This window comes from Clupea harengus, chromosome 21 (genome assembly GCF_900700415.2).
Source record: "Clupea harengus chromosome 21, Ch_v2.0.2, whole genome shotgun sequence".
Taxonomy (NCBI): Eukaryota; Metazoa; Chordata; class Actinopteri; order Clupeiformes; family Clupeidae; genus Clupea; species Clupea harengus.
Window position 1 is genome coordinate 323,783 of NC_045172.1, and position 21,297 is coordinate 345,079.

At 40.6% G+C, this 21,297-nt stretch overlaps 1 protein-coding gene across 1 annotated transcript in view; it reads right to left on the reverse strand.

Moving 5' to 3' along the window:
* Positions 1-21,297, reverse strand: part of LOC122128613 (GTPase IMAP family member 8-like) — a 35,677-nt gene that overhangs the window by 4,683 nt on the left and 9,697 nt on the right. Inside the window, exon 2 of the mRNA XM_042702944.1 lies at positions 19,447-19,509. Within this exon, the coding sequence (XP_042558878.1) occupies positions 19,447-19,509 (63 nt within the window). The remainder of the gene's footprint in view (positions 1-19,446; positions 19,510-21,297) is intronic.

Consider the following 21,297-nt stretch of genomic DNA (forward strand, 5'->3'; position numbering starts at 1 on the left):
GAACGTGTGTTTTCCGAGACAGATCACGTATGAGTAAGTGGTACATTTATCCGTAATTGTATGCACTTTGGTTTTTGCGGGACAGAATTTCCCGTGTGTTGTATATGTTAAAGGTGCTTGTATGCCCTTTTCGGAAAAAACATACAAAACGTGTAGTCCTGGCGCAAATAGTTTCCAGTATTGATTTTTGCAGGGTGAACGCAGAGTAAGCTGCTCATTATTGGATAGGTTGGATAGCAAGGGTACTACCGTTGTGTTTTTTAACTTAACTAAGTGAAGTGGAAGGCTTCAGCTGTGTTTTTGTGTTAAAGCTCGGTGTTTGGTGATTCCTGACAATTAACTTAATTAATACTTGGAGGTCTTGTAGAATTAAATCGTTTTCCCGTGTTTTACAGTGTGTGAGACTGTGATAGATGAGGTAACTGATTTTGGTTGCATAAAAGAGACGTTTTGTATTGAAGAGGAATAATTTGTCGAAATCAGACGTTTAATTTGAAAATTACGACTGAAATCACAAGCGACCGTCTGTTGGCATAGTGAGGTTCATCAGGAGGAAAGATAATACCCTGAGATCTAGTTTTTCGTGTTGTGGCAAAAGCCAAAATGATTGGAAAGAACGAGAAAGTTAAACAGAGACCCACCGATACTAAGGGTGGGCGAGATGTGCCTGAAATTGATGAAGGAACCATAATTACGTCAGTAAAAGGGTTTCTTAATAACTATTTGAAAGTAGATGTGGTACAAAGGAAGATAGAAACAAAATATGACATTGTGCCTGACGATGATAATCTGTGGCCTATTGACGATGCAAAGCGCGCGTGGGGAAAAATGCAGCGAATGTCGGACAAAAACAAATTGCCGTATGCTTTGATAATTCTGAGTCAAGTTACGCGTAAGCAAAAAGCTGCCCAGAAGGCTGAGACAGAAAGATATTGTCATGAGGAAAAGGAGAAATATGAGGAATTGTCTAAGGAGTTGTCAAAGTTGAAGGCCGAAAAGGCTGAGACGGATAGACAATTACTCGTGGAGAAAAATAAGGTCAGAGCGCTAGCAGAGGATGTGAGATCGCGGAAGGCAGAGAAACTTATATTGACTCAGGCTGCGCGATCTGGGAAAGGGATGAATGTTTCTGATAATATGACGTTACCTGGCGAGACTTTGTATCCTTTTTATGAAATGAGAGAGGCTGCTCAGACAGCAACACGAAAGATGCTGCAGCCAGCCATGGCACCCCACACAGACAGTGATGTGTGTGAGGACAGTGATGATGAAATGGATTTGGATGGTGGACCAGCCAGTTTGCGACCTTTGACAACCAGACATGCTGGTGGAAATGTAGTATACAGTTATAGACCGGCAAAACCCCAGGACATTGATCTATGGTCTAAAGATATGCAGCATCCTCGTAAATCGGGGATGGAGGCGTGGTCTAAAATAAACCGGTTGCGCAACATTTATCGTTTACACCCATTGGATGGCGTAGCGATGATGTGTACTGTTCTCAATGCCTCTGAGACAAACAAAATCAGGCGGGTTGTTGAAAGTGGGCTAGGAGACAGCCAACAGAAGATAGATGAGGGCTGGCAGGCATTACGTGAGTTCATTCAAAGTTCCACTAATGCAAGCACTGATTGGGCAAAGATTGCCGCTTGCAAACAAAAGATTAATGAGGCTGTGGATGATTTTTCTCAAAGATTCATTGAAACGTTTTTAAGACATTCAGGCATGAGTGGTTTGACAGAGGAAAATTTTGGTACAAGCGACAATGGGGCGCTAAAGGCTAACTTGTTGCATAGCCTGAATCCAGAGGTGAAACAGGCTGTTAAGCTGACCACACCTACTTGGGAAGCCACCAGATTCACCTTAGAAATGCTAATCAATGTGGCAAGAAGGGTGGAACGTGGGGTTGAACAAAAGCTCAGATGTGTCAACACCTGGGATTCAGATTTGGAACAGGAGTGTATGTTGAGACTTTTAAATGCACAAGGGCTTAGGAAAGCGCCTGAACATCAACACTACAGATCACAGTACGCACCCAGAAATAGATCATATGATACATGTCATAAGTGTGGAAAACATGGCCATTGGGCAAATCAATGCAACACACAGGGAAGAGGTAGATATACCCCTCGTCTTAACCATCACAAAGAGACCATGACATGGAGAGTGATGATGATGAAAATATATTCAGTAGGTTTGCGAAGTTGACGGATCTTCAGAGACAGACCATCATGTCTGCGGTTCCGGGAAACTAAGTCTGCCCTCCTTACGGTGTCTTACGGCAGCTGAGAGTCAGCGGCTTGACAAAGGTGATGTGTGTGTGACTATTGAGAAAGACGGTCTAGGTTTGTTGCCAGATGGAAAATCCCCAGTTGACAGTGGGCTGTGCCATGTTGAGTGGACAGTGCCAGGTTACTGTGATGGGGTAAGAGAGAAGGCACAGGAAACTGAGGAGCCGCTGGTGCCTGAGGTCAGAACACACATACAACCAGAGTCAGTGGAAGCTGCAGGCGAAGCTTTAGCTGAGGAAGTTATAAAAAGAACTGTAGGTTTGGGGGGCCGAGATGTTTGTTCCTATAATGCTAACCTGAAGTGTGAGAAAACACACAGAGCATTGTCACCTTCCCACGCTGCAGTAACGGTGAATGGGGAACCTGAATGGAACCATTTCACCCACTGCATAAAAAGCATGCCCCCAGAACAACCATCTCTGACGGGGCGCAATGATTACGGGTAAATTCAAGTCATGCCCTTTGTGTTAATCATATCATTACCTTTAGCAATAAAGAGAAAAAAAAAGGGATGTCTAGCTACGGCTCACAGCTTGCAGAAGACAAGTGTTGCCACACGATTGTGGAACAGTAAAGGAATTTTCCCAACGTGGTTTTTCGCCTTTACCTATGAGCTAAGTACTTGACATCCACACCGAAAAGAATAAACACACCATGAGAAAGTTTTGACCACTACACTATAGGAATATTTAACCACTACACTATGAAGACATGTGTGTTTGTTCATGCTAGAACAATGTTTGACTATGTTTAGTTGTATTGTTTATAACTTTTATTGTGATCATAATGTAAGATTGATTGATGATCATAGGAGGGGATTGTTAGATTTCATTGAAATCGATATTTGTCATAGATATTTAGGATGCACAAATGGTCAGTCTACAGAGACATCAAAGCTGTCTCTTAATCCCATTAGGTCTGGTTCCTGCCATTTGTCTGAGAGCCATCAGCCCTGCATCCTGGTCCTTTGTATGAAGCCAGCTAGTTGATTGCCAAACTAGGTGTGGGACAGACATATGTATTAAATTAGGGTGAGAGTCCTAACCAGATTAATTAGCAGTCATCCCTTCAGTTCTGATACCTACCCCCAGACACACCTTTCCCCTCCCATACCTAATGTTATTGTTTACATGTTAATTGTATTGTATAAGAGACGTGAGGCTCGGCTAATACTTTGAAAGATTCCTCTCGTATACCTCGGTATGCGAAGTTGATTGTTGATTTGCGCTGGAATAAACCATTTCTTGTTGAACACTTTCCCGAGTTCCTGACTATCTGCAAAACCGTAACCTTGGATCTAAGACGAAATTACAAGATCTTTCACTTCTTTACATCATGGATAACCGACTACCTGACAGGACGGCCGCAGTTTGTCAGACTGGGGAGCTGTGCCTCTGACATAGTTGTGAGCAGCACTGGCGAGAGCCTTCGGCGACTGGAGCGAGAGGAATGGCCTTCTTCTGAACACCAGCAAGACCAAGGAGTTGGTCATTGACTACCGCAGGACTAAGCCATATCTGCAGCCTATTAACATCCAGGGCAAGGACATCGCGGATGACAAGCTGAACTGGTCGGCTAACGCAAGTGCACTCTACAAAAAGGGTCAGAGCGGGTTGTTCTTCCTGAGGAAACTCAGGTCCTTTGACATATGCAAGGAGATGCTGCTCATGTTCGATCAATCAGTTATGGCGAGCGTGCTCTTCTATGCTGCAGTCTGCTGGGGAGGCAACATGTCAAAGAGGGACACTGGGCGGCTGGACAGGCTGGTCAGAAAGGCGGGCTCAGTGGTGGGGCTGAATCTGGACTCACTGGGGACTGTGGTGGAGAGACGGATGCGGAGCAAGCTCTTGGCCATCATGGGCAATGTTAACCACCCCCTCCACCATATCCTGGCAGGACAGTCCAGTAGCCTCCGTAGCGGGCGGCTCAACACGCTACGCTCTCGGACTGAGCGTCTTAGGAGGTCCTTTGACAAACATACAATACAATACAATACGGTTATGTACAGTGTAGATGGGATGTATAGTGCAAAACGTATAAGGAAAAATGTATAACGTAGTCATATTTAGAGTTTTATGACAGCTAGTGTGTCAAACCATTACGGCGTAGTGTGTTGCCAATGGTTTTCTTGGTGACTGTGGTCCCAGCTGCCTTGAGATCATTCACAAGCTCCCCCTGTGTAGTTCTGGGGTTATTCTGCACCTTTCGGATGATCACCGATACCGCACGAGGGGATATCTTGCATGGAGCCCCAGACCTAGAGTGATTGACAGTTGTTTGGTGTTGCTTCCATTTACGAATAATCGCACCAATAGTTGTCTGCTTCTCACCAAGCTGCTTGCCGATGGTTTTGTAACCCATTCCAGCCTTGTGCAGGTCTACAATCTTATCTCTGACGTCCTTGGTCAACTCTTTGGTCTTGCCCATGGTGATGAGGTTGAAGGTGTGAAGTATGATTCTTTGGATAGGTTTCTTTTATACACGTCACCAGTTGAGATCAGGTGTACCTTGTTAGGCCTAATGAGGACTAATCTGTGTGCTTCTTGGGCACATAACTGGTCATTGGGAGCCAGAATTCTTGCTGTTTGCTTAGGGGTTCAAATACTTATTTTCTGCATCAAATACAAATAAAGTCATAAATGTTATAAAATGCAGTTTTCTGGATTTGTTTGTTGATATTCTATTTCTCACTGTTAAAATACACCTACCATTACAATTATAGATCACACATTTCTTTGGAAGTGGCCAAACTTGCGAAATCGGCAGGGGTTCAAATACTTATTTTCCCCACTGTATATGTATATACATGAAAATAAAAACAATAAAATGAAGTGTTAAAAACAAAGACCTATAGTCATGAATTAAAAGCTGAAGAAAATAAAAGTTTGAATTCCCTTTTTAAAAGAGAGCACTGATTGCGATGACCTTAACTTAAGGTAGGCTATTCCAGAGGGTTGGGGCACAGTAACTGAAGGCACCATGTGCAGCATTGGTGTTTATTCTGGGGGTCGTGAGAAGACATTTACTTGAGAACCTTAAGCAACGCGCTGGATCATACAAATAAATCAAATCGGAAATATAGGGTGGGGCAAGGCCGTTAAGTGATTTATAGACAAGAAGGAGTATTTTGAACTCAATTTTTTGTTTTACAGGGAGCCAGTGAAGTGCCAGTGAAATTTTATTTATATAGCGCCATAACAATACAATTGTCTCTAGGCGCTTTACAGAGCCCAGAGCCTGAACCCCCTTAGTGCAAGCACAATGGCAACACGGGCAAGAAAAAACTCCCTGTTATTCAGGAAGGAACCTTAAGCAGAACCACGGCACATAAGGGGGGACCCATCTGCTTGAGGTCGGCCGGGTGGAGATAGGAAGGGGGGATGGGGGGAGGGTTGTGTGGCAGAAGGGGATGGGAAACAACAGGTGTTGTACATATCCTGCATTTGGTAGATGTACTAATATATATACAGACATCCGGTGGTAAATACATGATACAAACAAGACTAGTTTAGTGGGTATACACTGTGCTGATAGGGTTACTATTACAGGGGTAAGGGGAGTAGGAACAGAGAAACATGTTGATGGTGGCAATAATATATATATAATCAAGAGCTGTACCCTGGAGGCCAACTGAGTGCTAAAGACATTGAAGAAGAATAGCATGATCGACTGTATCAAATGCAGCGCTTAAATCAAGGAGAACGAGAATCGATATTTTTTGATTGTCAGTCGCAATTCGAAGGTCATTTAGGACTGACTAGAGCAGATGTTTTACCCTAAACCCAGATTGATAGGCATCAAATATGGAATTTTGAGACAGATAGGTGCAAAGTTGCTTATAAACAACCTTCTCTAGAATTTTGCCTAAGAAAGGCAAGTTAGAGATAGGCCTATAACTCTCATAAGCCAAGGGGTCAAGCGTAGGTTTTTTTAGAAGTGGTATAACAATGGCATGTTTGAGGCAACCAGGGAATGTTCCAGATAGCAGGGAGGTATTGACAATATGAAGTATGTCAGCAGCCAAGCAGCTGAAGACTTGTTTGAACAGTTTAGTAGGTACAGGGTCGAGGGAGCAAGATAGATAGATAGATGGATAGATGGATACTTTATTAATCCCAAGGGAAATTTAAGTTGACTTGAATAGGGAGAAATTACAGCATAACATGAGGAGAGGGGAGGAGAGAAAAAAAAGGCAACCCCCAGACTATGCTCCTAGAGGAGTACAGTGTGGGAACAGGATGGGGATGGAGATAAACCAGCGCAAACAAGCAGCCATCTGGTCCTGCTGCCATGATAGGCGCACAGACAGCCCCGTCTGTCACACTGGGGGAACGAAGCAGGCAAAGGCGTGGGATGGGGGTCGTGGGGTGGTGAATGCATATCTGTAATGTGTACGTGTGTGTGTATGCATGTAGAAAGTTCGTGTATAAGTAGGCCTGGATTGTCGCCTTCCCCCAGGCCCAATCAGACGGATTCTCAGTTTGCAAGATTGTCGTTGCCATGGAGACAGCCTTGAAAAGGTCCTGGACAGAGACAACAATCCACAGGTGTCTGTGGAAAGGGGGAAGGGAATGCAAGAGAGTCTCACTGCAGCGATCTTCAGGGGAGTTGTTGTTCCAGCAACGGCCTTGGCCAAGGCCCGTGCTGGTTGAGGGGGCCGAAAGCCGATAAGATTGGGGTTGTTTGGTCTTGGGAGTAGGCGCCAATTTGCTCGTCTACTCCTATTCCGTCCGGTCTCCGAGTTGCTCAATCATGTCGGGCAGCCTTAGTGGGCTTTTGACAGCTGTCACCGTTTCATTCATTTTCCGATAAACCAGGGTTCCGCCTAATCCACTCAGCAGAAAGCCTGTAATCATGGTTCCGAATAGGTAGATGTCAATGTCCTCCACGGAAAGGGCCGCCAGGCACACGACTCGCCACTTCTCCCACGCGTCCATCGAGTAGCCAGCTGCGAACGTTCCGGCAGGACAGTCAGGTTCCCCCGAACCCAAGCTTCTCGTCGAGAAGATGGTGTCAATTGCGTTGAGAGACCAGTTGATCAAATCCATGGTTTTTAGTTCGAAGAGCGGTGCGGAGAGAGTCTCTCAAGTATAGGACAAGACAAGACAAGACGATAGGAGCCAAGCAGGGAAGGTCAGGGGGAGGAGAGGGAGAGAAAATGCGACTGCCTTCGAAGAGAGCCAAAGAAGAAGTAAGAACAAGTAGCTGAACCTAATTTTTGGACGACTTCTTCCAACTCAGCAGACTGTGTTGTTAACTATGCAGCAAATTGAATTGCCTTTATCTGGTTATATTTGCATTTTGTCTAATGTGATGATATTGTCTGTTTGAAGGCTTTTTTTGTGTGTTAAAACCAGAAAGCTCTTTATTTTTGGCTTGGGATAGCCTTCTGTTAATTTTGTACAATAGGCTTGACATAATCTGCAGAGGATAAAATAAAATCTGCCTCCAAATTAATTGCACTTTCATGGAGACCAAATCTAAGAAGTATCGGTATCGGTACTCGGTATCGGCAAGTACACAAATAAAAATACTCGTACTCGTATCGGTTTGTAAAAAAGTGGTATCGGTGCATCCCTACTTGTAACCCTTAATAAATAACTTCTTATTATTATATCATAAATTCTGCGTGGCCTCCCCTTTATGTTTCGTGCCTGTGAGATGGGCTCGTTACAATAGGCCTAAACTATCACAAATAAAATCAGTAGAGACATTCAGATTTGGGTTTGCAACAGAGACCTGACTCAGGTCATAATGTGACCCAGCAGCATTACTATAAGCAGTAATAAAAGCCTCCAGAGTGTCTTTCCCAATGTTGCGCCTTAAAAATGTCTTTTGGCCAGATGCATGTGTAGTTGGCCAGGCGACATTGAAGAGGATACAGAGATGATCAGAGATCCCAACATCTAAGGTACTTGTTATGGAAATGTCTAGGCCTTTAGAAATAACAAGGTCTAAAGTGTGACCATGATTGTGAGTTGGTACAGAAATGTGTTGTGTTAGCTCAAACATTGACAACAGATGAGTAAATTGCATAGCATTACAGTCTTCTGTATTATCAATGTGAATATTAAAATCACCACAAATGAGAATACAATCGTAGTTTGTCACAATATTAGATAGAAACTCGCCAAACTCAGAGATGAAGCCTACTCTGTTCTGCGGTGGGTGGTAAATTGTGACCATTAGGCATGAGTTTGGTGGCTTCATTGCAATAGCTAGGTATTCAAAGGTGGTGAAGGTACCAAAAGAGACATCCTTACAGGCTAACACATTGGAAAAAAGAGCTGCCACGCCACCACCTTTCTGACTGGAGCGAAAGCAGTGTGAGAAGGAAAAGTCAGATGGTGATGCTTCAAGAAGTTCATAATTGCCTGAGGCATCCAGCTATGTTTCAGTGAGAAAGATACAGTTCAACTTGTGGGATGTGATGATGTGATTAACAATAAATGTCTTCTTGGAGAGCGATCTAACATTAAAGAGTGCCATCTGTAGGTAGGGAGAAGAACTAGAATTGTCCATGTCAATAAAACAGGGTTGAAGATTGAAGATATCATACAGTGCCCTCCACAATTATTGTCACCCCTAGTGAATATGAGCAAAGCAGGCTATAAAAAAAGTATGTCTTTGCTGTTTATCCTGTTGGTCTTTCACTCAAAATATTCACAAAAATCTTACCTTTTCATTGAAGTAAAATTATTGAAAGAAAAAAAAACTGTTGAGATTAAATAAATATTTTTCCCCAAAACATGTGTGCCACAATTATTGGCACCCCTAGAAAAATCTTATAATCAAAATCTAACTGAAGTATATTTCCAGTCATGTTTTACATTTTTAAGTTCACCTTAAGAGGTCAAACATGACTTCCTGTTCCACTGGCGTACAAATATGAAGTGACACAGGCCAAATTCCATTAGTCATTCATCACTATGGGAAAGACCCAAGAACAACAGTGACGATGTGCGACAAAAAGTTGTTGAGCTGCACAAATCAAGAAATGGACACAAGAAAATCTCTAAACAGTTGAAAATACCCATTTCCACTATCATGGAAATAATTAAGAAGTTTAAAGCGACAGGAGATGTTAAGAATCAGCCTGGAAGAGGACGTGTGTGTACATTGACCCCACGCACCGTGAGGAGGATGGTTCGAATGGCAAAAGAATCTCCAAGGATCACAGCTGGAGAATTGTAGAGGTTAGTTGAGTCTTGGGGTCAGAAAGTCTCCAAAACTACCATCAGACGCCACCTACATCACCACAAGTTGTTTTGGAGGGTTGCCAGAAAAAAGCCCCTGCTGTCAATCAACAACAAACTAAAGTGTTGTTGTAAGTCAGACTTTCAATGGGACCGAGTTATATGGTCAGATGAGACCAAAATGAAGCTTTTTGGCAACAAACATCAAAGGTGGGTTTGGCGTAAACAGAAAGATAGCCATTCAGAAAAGCACCTCATACCCAATGTGAAGTATGGTGGCGGATCTTTGATGTTGTGGGGCTGTGTTCACCAACCTCATCACGCATTATAGGAGAAAACTCAGAGCTGTTATCTTGGCAAAAGGAGGCTGCACAAAACATTAAATTAAGGGGTGCCAATAATTGTGGCACACATGTTTTGGGGAAAAATATTTATTTAATCTCAACAGTTTTTTTTTCTTTCAATAATTCTACTTCAATGAAAAGGTAAGATTTTTGTGAATATTTTGAGTGAATGAGGATAAACAGCAAAGACATATTTTTTCATAGCCTGTTTTGCTCATATTCACTAGGTGTGCCAATAATTGTAGAGGGCACTGTATATAAAGGCTAGAATTCTTACGGCGGAGTCTAGAACTTCCTCACAGGCAGCCGTCTTGCCACATGTCAGCTCGCTCCCCCATAACATTGTGTTGGTAGTTGTATGTACTTTTTAAGTAACCATAACTTGCTCAATTTTCAACCGATTTTTACGGTTTGGTTTGTTATAAACGTCAGAGATGTAGTTATGACACTGCATACTTCTGAATAATTATGTTATGTTCTAAAAAATATCCAAAAAGCATCCAGAATTATAACCACGTTAATAACCAAACCGTTTGTAAGAAACCAAACCATTTGTAAATCCGTCAAGATTTCAGCAAGTTATGGTTATTTAAAAAGAACATACTGATGGAGATAATTTCCAAACACTGTTAATGACTTAAGAATATAATAATCAAGTGCCTTGTATTATGAATTACCTTATATGAATCATTTACTTATGTAAGCAGGAACATGGCTTTTCTGTGTTTCTGCGTGTGTGTAACTTAGAATATTAGGTGCCACTTAGTCTGCACATGTACAAGAGCATGTTTAGACCAGAAGTGATAAGAAGGGTCGAACTGTGCTTCTTCCGACCTTGCAAAACTTCCATCCTTGCCTCGGACATCAGAAATCCACCACGTGATTATCCCTGTTGAACGCTCAACTTCTGTCTATATAAACTGTGGGATATTTTCATATGAATAAGGGATAGTTTTACCAGATACCTGTTGAATGAGTGTAAAGATTAGCTTTGGGTTACATTTCAGATGAGGTAGAGATTTAAAATAAGAGGGCGTAGCTTAGAGTGACCTAAGGTAAAAATGGGTGTGGTATTATATACCATGGAAGTCTTTGATTTGGGTGGGGTCAGAATGGAGAGGTCAGGTTTAATTGGCTGGATTGGTCAACCAAGCAAAACATAGATGGGAGGTGCTAATTACAGGTTTAAAGATGTTGGCGCGAATGTAATGTGGCAGATCTATTTCCGGAATACATTTCTTTGCTGTGGCTTAATGTACTACAGTAAATCCGTTGGAACAACACGTCCTTTGTCTTGACTTTCTGATTGTGAAAATAGTTTAAGACTTAGTATTGGCCACCACAAAACCTTGTGCGATGTGTTTATCATGGCTTCACTTTCAGCCTTGTGCTGGGAGTGAGCCCAATTGCAATTGTTGTTTGTCTAATAAATATACTTATATGCAGCTCCGGAGTCCTGAGGTAACTAGGGTTAAATAATAGTAAATAGGGTTACACCTATCATATTCCACTACTAACACAATGTTATGGGTGAGCGAGCTCACTGTGGCAAGATGGCCGCCATGTGCGGACGTTCGACTCCGTTGGCCGGCAACCCGGACGAGACATCTAGCCTTTATATATGATATCTATGGTTAGCTCTCCCAAAAGTAGCCAGAAGTCGCTAGATGACATAATCAACTAATTTGCATTATATGCAAGTAAGCTAAGCACAGCAGTGCAGTGGCAAAGGGAGTTCAAAGGTCACAAAGTGAGAAGCAGTGATAGGGAAGCTATTTTAAAGGCATAGCTTTTTTAAGCTAGAAGAAGTTGAACTACAGCAAAGCTACCAATTACGTTACACTGGAAGAAGTTGAACTACAGCAAAGCTATCCTAGGGAGAAATCTAGTTTGGTTAACTAAAGCTACTTAGAAAAAGTGGTTCAAACTAAAAAGTATCAAATCGGCAATGTACACGTGTTACATAATTATAACAAAGTATAATACTCAAAAGTCACATGCCAGCTAAAAATCCCCCTCAATTGAGTTTGTTGCAAAATGTGCCTACATGTTCACAAGTCATACATAAACCAAACAAATAAAATATCCTATCATTCATGAGAAAGTGCGAGAAACATCAGCTTTGATTTTGTATAAAATGTCCATGTCCATAAACTAGAGCCCAGATGGGAGTATTGCACAGGCACTACACTAAGGTCAAGTGTGTGGAGGAGGCTGTCTGACGAAGGCATTAGTGGCCTGCTCAAGGGGGGATTAAATTACAGTAGAGAAGTAATGGTACAAATTCATGCCTTTCCTTTTATGGCACAATATTGGTTGTAGATTCAGTAGTTATAAAAGTCATTTAACTACTTGAACCACTATGCAAATATGAATGTAGCTGAACTACCAGCAAGCTACTGCAAAATGTAGTTGAAATAAAAGTGTCATTCCATGTAGCTCACTACTCTCCAACATTGGTGAGAAGAAGTACAAGTTTCATTCCATGTAGCTCACTACTCTCCAACACTGGTGAGAAGAAGTACAAGTTTCATTCCATGTAGGTCACTACTCCCCAACACTGGTGAGAAGTACATTCAGCTTTTAGTAAAAAAAAATTAAAGCACAGCAGTCATTTTAGTGCACAACACAAACCATCCCATCAGTTTTCTGTGCACGAATGAATGTGCTCTTTTCAATATATTGTGGCCCCATACTAACCAAAAATGCACCAATGGTGTTGGTTTTGTCCAGGGCCGGTCTTTCCTACAGTGGGGTTGCCTAGGGCGCCCCTCAGAAACTGCGCCCAGCAAAAAAAAAGGGGGCATTTTATTTTGTGTTTGATGTTTGTTTGTATTTTGCGCCCCCTTCTCTATCTCCAACCAATATTTTGACATTAAAAAAAAAATCTAACAAGGGCAAAATGAGCCAATAATCGAAAGAGGAAGGGGTAGCCTAGTACCTCCTTGGTGTTGTCTGAACATGCTAGCACATTGAGGCGTATGGTTAGAGTGTGTGTGTCCAAGCAACTTCGACGAAAGAAATAAATGAAGAGGCAAAAGCCATCTGGGGCGCAATTCAAGAAGAAAAGAAAGGAAGAAGAAGAGAAACGTGCCAAGGAGAATCCTGTTCTTAGCCAAGAATGAATCCCAAATAAGAAAACTTTAATGAATGCCAGAATTGCCCCGGGCACTTTAGTGGAGTTAAGAAGAAAAGATGCACCTTATCATTGAAAGCCTTCCTACTCCCTGTCACATAGTTCTTTAAGGATTTTACAGAGACGGGTATATCAAAAATAATATGTCCATTTATTATACATTATACAAAAGAGACATAAAATTATTAAAATATTGAGGGCCAGCCAGTCATAAATTACACCAGGGGCACATATATAAAGCCAATAGCTAGTGCAACAACACTAAAAATATCTTACTCGTTGCATAGCACACCCATTAAGGAAAACAAACACGGCAACTTGTCAACGAGGAAGACTGGTGAAAATCCAAGTGTTGTATTGTCAACTTTAGCGAATGGATTGTATGTAATCTTGCTAGCTAACGCTAGCTAGCCAGTGACGTGTGACGTTCCTTGTTATTGCCATTCAGTCGAAACATCAGGCTATCTTTAGCAAAACATAGTGCAAGTTCAGCTGTACCGCAATTTGCATCATTTTCGTTGGGTCATGAAATTGAAATTTGAGTAATTATAACAACTTTAGTTTTGGTGTAGCGAGCTAGCCAGTTTAGTTAGACATGATTCAACTAATCAAGAGCTATGCATCTTGGAATGAAAAAAGTATATCAGGCTGTCCAAATACACCAAAAGGCTTAACCCTTAAGAGGCCCAGGCCTGTTTGACTTTTTTAGGAAGTCTCACATGCCTTGATGTTTTTGTATATTTCCCCTAACTAAAAGTATTGATGCACAAGTGGCATATATGATTATGTTATAAAAGACATCAGCAATAACAACATTAGAGTAAAAGGAATGTAGTAAAATAAAATTGTATTTAAATCAAATGTAAAATCACCCTTACTAAAACCTTCATTCAGAGCTGCTCAGAATTTGTACAAAAAAACATTGAAAAAATGTTCGGACCGAGACTTTTGAACTCTGAACCTTGTAAACATAGGTGTTGGCTATACATATGTGAGTTTAGCATTCAGAAAGTGTGTGTGGTTTCACTACTGCATATTTATAATAGCAGAGTGACCTGTGCCTCTCCAAAATGTGTGTCCCTACAAATGCATATTGATGAGTTACCTGGGACACCTCAGACAGAGCACTGTAAACCTGAACAAGTTCAGAGTACTTAAAACTTTTGATGTAACCGATTACATAATAAAATTTGAGTACATATATTATTATTTTTAAGTAAACTTAACTTAAAAATGATACATCGGCTATACTGATTTATTTTGTTATCGTTTTCAGAATTTTTAAGTTCTCTGAACTTATATTCAAATATTTTTATACTTAAATCTTTTAACCTCTATGTACTAAATTATTTTCACTCAACAACACAAAATAAAATTAAGTTTTAAGCCTTAAAAATCAAGTTCAGTGCACTTAATATTGGTGAAAGAGTTCAACTTAATTATTCTCAGTAAATAATACTTAATAAGCTTACTTTTTTTAGTAGTTAACTCCGCTTGATTATTCTGAGTAGGTAATACTTAAATAGCTAACTTTTTTTAAGTGAGCACTACTTATTTTCAAGTATTGACCACATATACTGATTTTCTGGTTCTGTTTACAAACTGACTTTAAGCTGAAAGTTACTCTACAAGAAACATTGAAATCTATGTAAGATTTCTATTAAAAAGAGTGAGATGAGAAAAACTTAAGAGGTATCACATCATTTATATTTCTTGTAAAACAACTGACAAAATAAAATATTACATCAAAGCTTTAAAGAACAGCGTTACAAAGTTAACAAGTCAATAACAAATCCTTTATTTCAACAAATAATTTTTTAAGGTGAGTAAGGACGGTTTCAGAGGTTTGTTGTCATCCAGACACATAAAAAGGTTCTGTATGAGAAGGTGTGCGTGAGTTTTTGGGGATATTCTAAATTGAAAGCATATGTCAGGCCAAACAACAACATAAATGCCTCAGAAATCCTCTGCACCCAATTCAAAGATGTTCTCGCAGCTGATGGGGTCGGGACCCGATGTAAGGAGAGCAACAGGAGCATCATCAAAATATGGCTTCTCTTCCTCCTGCAAAACACCATCAATACAATTACCAGGAGAGTTTTTTAGATTAGATTCAACTTTATTGTCATTGCACAGAGTACAAGTACTGAGGCAACGAAATTCAGTTTAGCATAGAGAGTTTCAATGGAAACACTTACAAAAAAACTGGCAATTAATAATACATAGTATCAACCAATATTAAAGTTTCATCACTGTTGTGCAGTTAATCCTAGACATACCTGAAGGTCATAAGCCTCGAGGATCACCCGTAGCACCTCTGCTGTCTTGCCAGTCCGTGATGCCTGTACACAAAAATATCTCCTTTGGTTGACTCCTCTTCTTATATGTCTACATCATAGCTTGCTGCTAACACTTTTATCCATCAGATCCATTAAAACACATAGAAGCTAGCTAGCTGCTAAAATGTTACATATAACCTTAGCATGCTGATATGAATTATATGGTGTTTCTGTAGAACATGAGTTGTTTTCAACATAAACAATTGATTGTTGTTTACTTTGCACATGAACATATTTGGGCGGAAATAAACCACTAACTAGCTCTTTAGCTCTTTAGCTTCCTAGCCGCCAGCGCCAACAGTCGTGCAACTGAACTTGCTACTTGACAGCCAAAACGTGATTACTCAATAATAATTACAAAGAGGGAAATTCGCCACTTCTTATCAAAATGTCACTTGCTCCCGCAATTTTGTCGCAACAAACACCTAAAAAAACACTGTTTACTTACCAGATAAGGACGCTTAGCAGCGACAGGATTACAAAAATATCTCCTTTGGTGGGGTGACCAGACGTCCTCTTTTACCCGGACATGCGTCCGGCAGTGATTGCAAAATCGTCCAGGATTTTGCCTCGTCGGATATTTGTGTTTCTCTGGGTCCTTCACAAACTAGTTTTTACGCCCTTACAAGTTTAGGAAAGGGTATATCCCTTACGTTCCACCTTCTAGCGCAAGCGCTGACTGTAGCGAGAACTGTCATTGGTCGACCAGCCTCTCAGTGTTGCCAGATGCACGATAATTATCCTCCAAAGACGATCATTTTGAGCATTTAATACGATACTTCACCATTTCCAATCTGGCAACACTGAGCACCGTGCCGCTTCCACTAGTTGCATTGTTTACAACAGCACATGACATCTGCATGTGGAAAAGGTGTCAAAATTCCGTCGCGGGGGGAGGGGGCGGGGTCCTTTGTATGCTTGTACACACTACCACGCCCCTCCCCGCGACGAAGTGTCCTCTTTTTCACAAACTCAAATATGGTCACCCTACGAAGTTGGTTGACTCCTCTTCTACAGGAGGAACATGCTTATAGAAGTCTAACTGATACTATACAATTATTAAGTCTGCTGTCTCCGTCTCTCATCACAAGATCTCTGATTCTGTTCTGAACTAGTCCTGCAACGACGTTGATGACGTCAGACGTCACGTTTGAATGAAACTAAAAAAATATGAGTTATCAGGCAATGTTTACTCAAACAAATACATTCCAATACAATTCAAACGTCTTCACTTTCTCAGAAAACTAATACATTTAAAGTTGGGTCAACTAAATACCAGGTTTTAAGTACTGAATACATAATGTTAATAAGTTAGTAGAACTGTTTGGGTTTACAGTGAGGCAATGGCCATGGAATGTCTTTGTGGCCCACTACCCCCACAGGTTTTCCCTGGTTTTGGTTTTGATATAGTAGGACCTTTACCTGCAAGTGCCAATGGCTGTGATAACATTGTTCCTCATCACCATAACCATAAGTACATACACACATATAAGGTAACTTAGCTCTGTCCACTCACTTTGTCTCTTTTCTTCCCCTCCTACTCTATTTCCACTGTGAGATGCTGCTGCAGTCTTTCCACCTGATCTACCTGCAGAAACCCTCTGTTTACAGCTGCCCATTCCCACCAAACTATTATGCACAAATTCTCCTCTGCTTATAATACATACTGTATGCCAGCCTATTTACCCACAATATAAACAAATGCCATCATGACATAGTTTTCTGTTTCACTGCTCTGCTTATCCTTATCATAGTACCGTTATGAGCTCACTGTACACCCACTACGCTGTTCAACAACCAATGGGGCGACAGTGGTACAGTAGGTAGAGAAGTCGTTTAGTAATCAGAAGGTTGCTAGTTCGATTCCCTGTCGAAGCGTCCTTGAGCAAGACACTGAACCCCTAATTGCTCCTGATGTGCAGTGTGCCATCAGTGTAAATGTAAATGTGTATACATTGTAAGTCGCACATATGTAAGTCGCTTTGGATAAAAGCGTCTGCTAAATGCAATACTTTCAATGTTGGCTCTCTCCAGCTTTATCTGCTATTAATTCTGTATGTTTCATGTATACAACTTCATCTACGTTTCATGGAATCATGTATGTATCATGTACATATGCCATATGTGTGCCAATATGTTTCATCCTCTGATACTAGATGAATCCGTCTCTATTTCTCTACCTGGGCCGACCCTAAGCAGATGGGTCCCCCCTTTAGCTGAGGTTCTGCTCAAGGTTTAGTGCTCAGGCTCTGTAAATTGCCGAGAGGTAATTTCAATTGAATTGAATGGAATTGAACTGATGAATGAATGCATAGCCACTGTCACTGTAGTACAGAATGCGTTCAGTCTAGAACTAAACTGTTTGTGGGGATCTTTTATTCCATTGTTCTCACTCAGTCTTGACCTCTAATTTCTGGTAAACTCTTCATTTCCCTGTGCTAAAATAGCCTGCTATAGCTGTGTGGTACCACAGCAGCACGTGTCATCAAAGTGCACATCCACATTTCAGTGGATATGATTTGCTCATGTGACACACATTATGCCCTGATACTTGACATGTACCAGACCATAGATACCATGACAGACTTTACACTCCCTATATACTGCCCATCATTATTTCTACTACAGTGTGTGTGTTTAGGCAGGCAACCCAACGTCAAATGGAACAGTCAAGCAGAATAGCTATTTCTGAACTAATTTATAAACTCTAGCACATTAAAGTAGCACAAAGTCTTTGTGGAACAGGTAAAATGGGGGTGTGTCGTTAAATGGCTAGAGGACTGTCCTGAGCTGAGGACAAGGTTTTGAAGTGTCCTTGAGTCCACTGGACCCTGATGTATGAGTTCATGCCATGCATAGCCTCCTCCAGTGTGTGAATGGGTAGATATATCACTACTGGACTGTATAGAAATGCTGTGAGTAGCTATATAATAAATGCTGTGAGTAGCTATATAATAAATGCTGTGAGTAGCTACGTATATAATAAATGCTGTGCGTAGCTATATCATAAATGCTGTGAGTAACTACGTATATAATAAATGCTGTGCGTAGCTATATCATAAATGCTGTGAGTAGCTATATAATAAATGCTGTGAGTAGCTATATAATAAATGCTGTGATGGCTATAAAATAAATGCTATGAGTAGCTATATAATAAATGCTGTGATGGCTATATAATAAATTCTGTGAGGAGCTACGTATGTAATAAATGCTGTGAGTAGCTATATCATAAATGCTGTGAGTAGCTACGTATATAATAAATGCTGTGAGTAGCTACATATATAATAAATGCTGTGAGGAGCTACATAATAAATGCTGTGAGGAGCTACGTATATAATAAATGCTGTGAGGAGCTATATAATAAATGCTGTGAGTAGCTATATAATAAATGCTGTGAGTAGCTATATAATAAATGCTATGAGTAGCTATATAATAAATGCTATGAGTAGCTATATAATAAATGCAGCACAGCCAGGAACAACCACTGAAAGCAGTAATAAGTTCCCAACAAGTGCCTGTTGCTGTCCACATGCTCTGCCGTGGCTACGCTCTACAGTTTCACTGCAATAAGATGGTGGCTTGATCACGGAGGGCCAATCTGGGGCCTGATGGTGTTGAGATTGATGGGATTCCCCATTATGCCACAACTCTGCTGCAGGTTAGAAACATGTCTACATTTGGCTTATTAAATATGAATGCGACTGCAAGACCTGGCATTGTGTGTCAGAGGGATTTATATCCTGGTCTACCCTCTTGAAGGTGTGTCTTCAAATGAGAAATAACAACCGCCAATATACGGAAATATACGAGTTTCCTATACTCTATTTGTCACACATTTATTTAGGCAAGTAGTCATGGACAAAGATAAAGTTAGAGTTTGCTTTACCACGATCATTTTCATTGTTGTTAAGCCAGAATCCTTCACATGATAATGGCAGCTGTTCATGTTTACATGCTTGCCTGCCCATTTGACAAAATGAGATAATATGTTTATTTTGTTCATTCATTGCCTGTGGTAGAAGTGCCAATAGGCAGTTTACCATTATTTACTATGACTTATAGAACGGTGATTGAAACATTGTAACCGGATCTGCTTAACTCGTTCAAGCAAAGTCCCCAGTTGAAAGTACGTTGATTTACCAGATTTTGTAAAAGCGCTCATCTTCAGTGGCAGGAGGTCAGTTTTGCGGTGGTGGTGGTGGTCTGCAGGGAGACAGACCACTCTTCATCAAAGTCACACTTCTTAGAACAATTATGATGGCTTTTTCAGTGTTTACTGAAGCAATATCTAAAATGCCTGTTTCACATTCATTCATTTTCAGTCCTGAACTACAGAACTGTTCATATTCAAATGTTTTTTTAATCTACATTTATTTTCCTCATATTTTAAAAACACAAACACAAATATTGACCTTTTTACCTTTATCTGAATTACGGCAGAAATAGGGATTCACATTCACAGAAGTGCTCTAGAGGAAGAAAGAAATATTGACAGTAAGCCTATATAACATCATAAAATCAGTAAATGTTAACAGTAAAAACAAAAAAAGATAGCATAAATTACAGGACCTAAACATGATGGTAAAATATATGAACGTGGGTGGAAAAAACGGAACTGAGTGTTATCGTGTTAAGTGGTGATTTTTCAGGTTTTCTATTCGCCTTAGACATCTCATGTTGACAGCCGCAGATTCATCCAATTTTCCGATATGAAAGACATGTGTCAAATAAACATACAAAACCACCGAATGTCCATGTTTGAGGGGGTTGCTACGGTGGCCGAGAGGTGTAAACCAACATTACAAAATCTGAAAAACTTTTACAAAGCTTGAGACAAATTTACATTTTAGAAAACATTTTTACATATCATAAAACAAAATTAAATTACCATAACACATTTACAAGTCCCGAAACAAATTTACATTTCAGAAAACAAATTAACATTTCAGAAAACAAATTTACATTTCTGAAAACAAATTAACAAGACGCAAAACACTTTTACAAGTCCCGAAACAAATCTACAAGTGGCGAAACAAATTTACAAATGACATTAACCGGAAAGGGAATGTACCAACTCCGTGATTGACATGGAAGTGATAACGGAAGTGCTCAATTTGAGTTGATGGTGTCGCTACACGATGGTAGTCCTTTGGGGGATCGTAAGTCCCTCACATTGCGCATGCTCAGACACAAACGGTTTACGGCATAAGGCTCAACATCAACATCAACATATCTGGCTTGTCTTAACACATAATGTAGGTTTATTTAACGTAATATTTAATAATGTTGTAAACGGTTTAAACGTCAACATATGGGGCTTGTCTTAACGCATAATGTGGGTATATTTAATGTTATATTTAATTATGTTGTAAACGGCTAACAGCATAAGGCTCTACGTCAACATATGAAACGAAACTAGGGAGATACTTTTTGATCCTCCACCTCATCTGTTTTGTCCACTGTGACATCTTCTTTGTTTTTAAATAAATGGTCATGTTTTCAAAAAACTGGCTTTCGTCGCTTTTCTCCATGATTGAAAATGGATCTGTCGTTGTGACGCATGCGCGCGCGGCTTCGCTGTCGACAGCAGTTGACAGTGTCGCAAAATGACGCATGCGCAATGTGAGGGACTACGATCCCCCAAAGGACTACCATCGTGTAGCGACAGATGGGTGGAGTTCATGGTGAAAAAGCAAACTGAATGATGCACGGTTATATCGCAGAAAGGATTTCTCCTCTACAAACGTCATAATTAGGGCAATACGACTGGAACTTCGTGGACCTAGACAGCTGTTTGGTTACCGCATGATGTGGCAGGTGCTCAAAGAAAAGTACAATCTGCGAGTGAAAAGGGATCATGTAGGCCAGGGGTACTCAATTAGAAACCCAAAAGGTCCACTCGCCAAAATTCCATTCAGGTCAGGGTCCGGGACAGTGACGGTCAAAATCCAAAAACATAACTCCAACAAAAAAGTTCAAACTATGCACAAA